This window comes from Athalia rosae, chromosome 2, assembly GCF_917208135.1.
Source record: "Athalia rosae chromosome 2, iyAthRosa1.1, whole genome shotgun sequence".
NCBI lineage: Eukaryota > Metazoa > Arthropoda > Insecta > Hymenoptera > Athaliidae > Athalia > Athalia rosae.
This window is the reverse complement of record NC_064027.1, coordinates 14625170-14632433: the sequence shown is the minus strand read 5'-3', so window position 1 is coordinate 14632433 and position 7264 is coordinate 14625170. Positions and strand designations below refer to the sequence as shown.

The 7264-nt window shown below is 39.0% G+C and overlaps 1 protein-coding gene across 1 annotated transcript in view; it reads left to right on the top strand.

Moving 5' to 3' along the window:
* Nucleotides 1-4544: 4544 nt before the first annotated feature.
* Nucleotides 4545-7264, top strand: part of LOC105684869 — a 53228-nt gene continuing 50508 nt past the window's right edge. The window contains exon 1 of the mRNA XM_012398560.3: nucleotides 4545-6818. Within this exon, the coding sequence (XP_012253983.1) occupies nucleotides 6793-6818 (26 nt within the window). The 5' untranslated portion in view covers nucleotides 4545-6792. The remainder of the gene's footprint in view (nucleotides 6819-7264) is intronic.

The window sequence follows — 7264 nt, the reverse complement described above, 5'->3', positions numbered from 1 at the left end:
ACGTCTTGTTTTTACCGGGGATAGCAGCTAGAATTCATACGTATTACAAGACACGAATCCTCGCTGGACGTCAATGATAGAATGAATTTCGTGTGAATTTGAATAAAATAAATTCAATTCATAAATAAATATTGTTCAGTTCGATTGCGAATCACGTATACCTGACTGCTACTTGAAATTGAATCGGAAGTTATGATCTGACCCGCTCACGTCTTGTATCTGGTAGCATAACGTGATTGTTCCGCTATAATTGCGTCTATCAATTATGTCGCCTACGTGCAGTGCAAACTACACTCCATACCTATCTTAGATTGTTTAATTTATTGGGTCGCACATGTATGCACGTAGGATACATACACTTATATGTGTGTATAAAATACTCAGGTACTTGCAAAGGCTACACTATGCAGGAGTAACCGACCTTATTGATCGTACGCAACAACCCGCTATCGTGCGTTGCTATATTGACAATCGTTCTACCTGCAGATATTAACAATCTACGCATTACCATATATTATGTACGTACCAGGTCTCCGTAACTATGCGGAATATCGCGTTCAAATTCACCATTAAGTGCGGAAGAGTGACCCGTTAATTTCTTCTTTATCAATATCATCTATGGGTGTTGTACGGTGTAATTTATGTGTTGAAATATGATAAATTATCCCGCGTGCTCGTAATGAGCATCGAATTAAAGAGGATTCGAAAACGTATAATGTAGTTTTTTTCCTTCTTTTTTTGTGAATTCGTTTTAATCTCTTCAATTGCGAGAAAAATCGATTTGGAACACAGAAGTCCGGTGAAAGTACGTAAGACGATCCGTTATGAGTCGGAGACCATAATTTCCAAATAACAAACCATATCGAAGGCACCGGAGCGCGAAATAGTTAAAAATCAACCATTTATCAGGCTCGTCAGACTCGATCGCAGAATAAAAGTGGATAATTTTTCGCCGCGGCGATTCTGTTATCTTAATTTCAAATATAGTTATAACTTTCGAGTGACACAAAGAGGTATTCTTTCATAGAAGATCCGCGGTTTTTTCTCATTGTCTAGCCATCTAACTATTTACACTCAGATTTTATGGGAACAAGAGACAAGAGAACTCACACGACGTAGATTCTCAAGCTAAAATATGAGCCGCATATTTTCTCTTAATTAAAAATTTCGCCTCTGCATGCCTCTGTAACGAGGTACGCATACGTTGTATGTTCACATAGGTGTTTATATATAATATAGATGAAAAAGATCGAAACAACATCCCACGCAATCGCAAATGATCGGTAAAATTCGTCAACGTCGCGTAGCCGCTGCGATGATTTTTTATTCTTAGTCAAATGAAAAATACCTCCTCATATCATAGATATTTCATACGTATTATACACGTGCAAATAATCTCGTTGGGTTTCCCGCCGTAAAGCTGCGTACAGAGACAGAAGTTTTCCATTAATTAACATGAGAGCGAGTATTCTGTTCTGTGGACCCTGAAATGCTATCCCCATGGATACTATACCTTCGCTCATATCGGTGCACCTAATCCCAGGTGCATATGTATTACGTGTGTGTTGTGGAGAGCGTTTTGTGAAGTTATACGAAATAATTTTATTTCCGATGTACGTCGATTCATCGGTTCAAACACGTGTGTTTTACAAATGGCGAGTGGGACACGTGTATTTCGTAGAAACATGGATAATGGTATAGAAATATGAAATGAGCGATTGTTTCTAGTACGTGGGACGACACCTAACATCGACGTGTTCTTTCGATGAAATGTAACGCGATATTCAATGTTCTGGTTGAAAATACCGTCTCGAAGTTCGGGTGCCGATAGAAAGGGATAAATGCCAATCACACGTTTATTCGAACGTCTGCAGCGGCGGCACGGTGATTCTTTTTTTCTTTTGGCGTCTAATCGCTTGGCGTTTAATAACGAGAATCGGACGAGGCATGAAAGCTGAATTAATAAATTTTTTACGGTAGGTACAACCGGTAACAAATAATTTGTTAAATTTGCTGTATTTCACAGGGGGAATTTAAACACGCGATCGTACTTGTGACTGCAGGTGGTACGAGGATATCTAATATGAGTCACACTCTCCTCGTCTTTTATCTTTATTTTATTTTATTTAGTACGCCTTAACAAGTGGACCCCACTAAACGCACCGAGCACGCATCGGGCGAAGGGAAAACTTGTAAATTCTGACCAATGTTTGATGCTCTTCGTGTCATGCATGGCAACTAACTGACTCCGTACCTAATTGGCAGTGAAATCGTTCCGATTCACTTTTTTCTAATTTGTTTTTTGAGTATACTTTTCTCTATTTCGCCTTTTCCTAACGTTAAATTGCGCTCAGTTTTTTTACTGTTTAGTTTTTATTTCTCATGAACCGACGTGCGTAAACAACGCTGTCGTACATGTATTCACAGTTGATTGTACTACCAGGTAAAAAGGTGTAAGAAATTATCTCAGATGAAACCCATGTGGGAAAATCGGAACTTCATCCGTGCAGCCATGTCGATTAACCATATCCGTTCTATTCCGTTGAATCAGTGAAGGGACCGAATTGGACGGTTTGTATCGTTAGCGTGTTTCAACTTTTAAGGCTCCATTATTTGTTTGATTAAGCTTTGTAGTCCAGTCATCGTTCGTTATTCTAACCAATTAGCTTATGCCGGAATAAGGAATCGGAAGACCGACTGGAACGCGAGTCTTTGTCTCTTCACTTCCACCACGTTTCAAACTTTATTTATGCTACATCAAATCGTACCAAAAACTGTCTGGTCGGAAGTTATTTTCTTGGCGTGTGCAGATTCTTCCAGGACCAAGATGATATGATGATGAGTTGACCAGAGTTACGAAATGAAATCTTCTGGTTTTTTGACCCTGTGGAAGCATCCGAAGTTTCAGTAGCGGCTTTGGATTCCTAGAATTTCAGAAGATTTATAAAATGCCTCGACAAAAAGGCGGCTTTGTCGTTGAGCCATGGTATCCGAATTGTAATACGTACACCATATTCAAATTGGAATGGTCAAACCAAGGGGAATTTGGAAGGGACACGGTGATTTGGCAATTTTATATTCTTATATTTCTATGGCACACAATTTTTGACAGATTCTTCGGAATTGTGACCTGCCGTGTTGCAGTGACGTTATAGCGCGGGTAATCCAAGTTCCGTGTAATCTTTTAGACAGTTGAGATTTTATTCGTTTCGATGTGTCTTACTATTATTACATGAATTTAGTGTAACGGAAAACTAAAATTGTCCGTATTCATTTGCGGACCTACATCAATTAGCTCTTGATATTGGAACAAATTGGGCTGAAACGGGAGCAAGAAACGCTGAAAATCCGGTTTTGAAGATGATCCATGTGATTTCCATAAAACCAGCAGTATTTCGGTATAAGACCAGGAGAACCTCCACCGAATGGATTCCTGGAAAACGATAATGTTATTATGCTAATCGATTTAGCCTATGGTACACGATGAAGGAAACGAGGCGGATCGAAGGAGCGAAATATATCGACTTAAAGGGTATGCAGAAATACCTCTATAGGTAAATATATAACGTTCGTCGCTTGAAATACACGAACCAATAAAAACGTGAATAAACAAATGAATGAATACATTGCCAAATAAATTAATAAATGAATAAAAGAGTTGGGGATTCGAATTCAGGACGTAGATATATGAACGCTATGTACAGTCGAAAAATCATCAAAATTACCGCGGAGTGTGTCCAATTAGGACATTCACGGTATGCTTAGAAGATTGTAGAGCTGAAAAAATGCTTTTTAAATTACATAATCGTCAAGATATTAAACTAAATACTTGACAACGGTGAAATTATTTTCATACAATCACCTAAGGGTAATTATTGATGGATCGATCCGAGTGTCTACGGGATATCGGTGTGTATAAACTCACAATTTACCGTAAGAAATGGAAATCATTGAAACGTAACGGGTCCCGAAAGTCCGCAAGGATAACGCTCGGGCAAAAATCTCCTGTCGTCTGGTGTTTGCGGAGTTGGTATCGGACCGTTTCGCACAAACACATAATAATTTTGCCTCGGCTTCAAGAAAGCTAATTTGTAACGACGACGCGGGCTTATAATCTGCAATAAAAAATTACGTCTAAAGGCTACTCATATACTCCTCGAATACACGCATAGTTAATCTTTGGCGATTCAATTTTCTATTTAATTTTCTAACGTAATTATCCCGATCGAACATCGAACGTCCGATTTTCAAATCGTCGGCCTGATGGTTTGGAAGAAAAATATTATAAAATAAAAAATAAAATCGAATAAAAAATATTGTCGAAAACCGGTTGGAGTCCAGTGCGCAGGTAAGCAAGCACGCTCGACGTTTCGCCGTGAAAAAGTGTATGGGTACACCTCACCTATAAACTCACGAGTATAGCTGCCGGCCTACAATACATGATACAGGTAGGTATATACCTATCCAGGTGAGCACATTGGTCTTCTATTCAGCGTATTTTCTGATAGTTCGAAAGACCACCACAAGGGAGGGTTTCAGCTGAGGCGGGTTCTTCAGTTAAGCGGTGGACACGACGCCGTGAGCATGTTAAAGTGCGGGACGTAGCTGGGCGAAAATCCGCGTTAATTGAGTAAACGTTGCATAAAATGGAACGAAAATTACCCGAGAACGGTGCATGCCCGTTTAAAAATTACCGCGCAAGTGCGTGTTGAAAGTCAGGTATTTAACCGTTAACTACAAAGTTCGATATACGTTTACTGTTCCTTTTCTTTTAGTTTTTATCTTCGTTATTCTCATCGTGTCTTTCTATTATCTCCGATACTGTGATATAGTATTACGTGTTTTTTACCATCGCAATTTTGTTAATTAGCTAAAAAGAAAAACAAAGTTATCTCTATCGAATTTTTAATGCACAGTGAACCACGATTCGAATACAACGGATTATAATCCGTACTCTATATGAAATTTGTGATACTCTTCAATCAACCAATTTAACTCGATTAATCACTCTCCCTTTCAAATTTAAGTGGTTTCACTTTCCTCGTCGACTTCCTCATTATTGCGCTATTAAAATTAAACTCTGACAGAAGAGCTACAAAATCATTTGTGCGCCAGAATTCGAAGTGAAAAGTCGACCGTCATTTTTATTTTCACTGACAATGAAAACCAATCGTTGACAGTGAGAGTGTTAACGTTTGTAGATTGTTTTTTAAAGTCCAATCAGTGAACGGCGCGGGAAGCTTGGAATAAATTTGAAAAAAAAAGAACGAAAAGAAGCACAGTTCAAGACATTTATCGAGCAAACAAGTTCCGAAAAAAGTTTCTTCAAGGTATCGATTGTATTCAGCGGCAAAAGCGGCGACAGACGATCGTTTTTAAAGTTCTCGTATTCCGGGATAGATGTAATGAGGGGAAAACAATGGCCGAATATCTATGACAGTTTTACATAATTTTTTCTCTATGGGTCACACGTGCCTCGTTGCGTAACCCGTAATTACCGAATGTTATCATCGTGAATATATGCAACGTTAATGTTTGCATCTTTATGTACGCCCGAAGGCTCCATCGGAGTAACAGGACTTTGAGTCTCTGTGCGTCTCTGAGAGAGAACGGGACCTACGGCTTATAAGAGAACGCCAAACCGACGTCTTATAGTATCTCCTCACTGCTGAGAAAATTATTATATTCTCCGCAGAGCACTTGATTTTTTCAGTCAACGCGTAAACGCGATATCCCGGAATTCAACACCTGCGCAGCGACGAAGGGAAGTCGGGGAAAGAATAAGAACAAGAAGAGGATCTTCGTTGCTCTAATTCGCGGGAACGTTTTACCTCTGGAAATCTCAAACACACCGCAGCGTGGCCTAACGCGAAAACGAAGACCAAGAAGAAGAAGAAAAGGATGGAGTAGGAGTAGCAGTATAATACCTTTGTAAAAAGATCATATTCTTTCGTTTTTCCGAATCCCCACTACTTCCACCTCCCCTTAAAAGTATCATAAGGCCTCCTTTGATAAATTATCCTTGATAAAAACAAGTGATGCGTTAATTGATCGTGAGTGATGGTTTTCCAGCGGAAACACCAGCGATATAATCGTCACAGTTTTTGGTACAGCACATGAAATCTGTGTAACGATCAAACGGGGCTCTGGTAATCAATTTTTCGAAAAGACAGGACGAAAAAAAATGTGGACATTCATGTGGAACGAACTTTTCCATTATCCTATCGAACGAATTTTAAACGTCTGATTTTGGAGGGTGAAAACGTTCACCGTTTTGAGAAAAAAAATTTTCTATTTTATACTCGTTGATTTAGATTCCGTTAGTGCGTACGCGATGAAATCATTTCGCTGATAATGTTTTCCGATATTGACTATCGAGATTACGTTGTAGAGGTGACTCTGTAATTTTGGATATAGAGACGAACCGTTGGATTATAACGATATGTAAAAGTGTTTCGCTCGATATATCAAATCGTGCGAATTCTGGTGGAGCATTTGTCATTAAATAGTGAGTGTCATGGGATCGAGTGTATGAAAGGTGTATTGCCGGTCCGTTTTCGTTTTTTTGTTTTTCGTATCTGAAATACACACGTCGATATACCTTACATGTTATATTTATTTTATTTTATACACGAACATAAACGCTGTATATTATTATCGGAGAGTTAGTTAATTAATGCTGTTATTCTTATAATCCACCTATAGTTATTCGGTTTTTTCGCCGTGTGATTTTTATCGTTTTATCGGATCGATGGATAAACATTGAGAAGTTGTTTGGCAGCTCATGCAGAGATGAAGACCACGCACAGAGCTCTCAGGTAAAATTCATACATTCTTGTTCTTCTATGATCGTATAAATCGCAAAATTCACGTATTACACACCTACGTGAGTGACCAGGGTAAGTTTTTTTCAAGCCTTACTAACAAATTTCTCGATGCTGAAGATGTTTCCGGAGTATTTTTGAGACAAAAGTTGCAAGATCGACGATGCCACGGATGCGGTGGTGGGATCGCGCATGAGGTTTTTCAAGGGGTGACTTTTCCCTTCAAAGGAAACTTGGGACTTTCATTTTTCAAGCAAAAACTAGAGCTGCTAAAGAAATTTTGCAACGGCGCTCTCAATCGTCGCTGCATGATATTCCGTGTCAAGATAATCGAAGATCTTATCGGGAGAATTTATATCTAATCGATTGGAATCGCCCGGTCGATGTTTACAACAACGAGAAAGTAATTACTGGTGTAAAGTAGGCGAATCGTTCGTTTA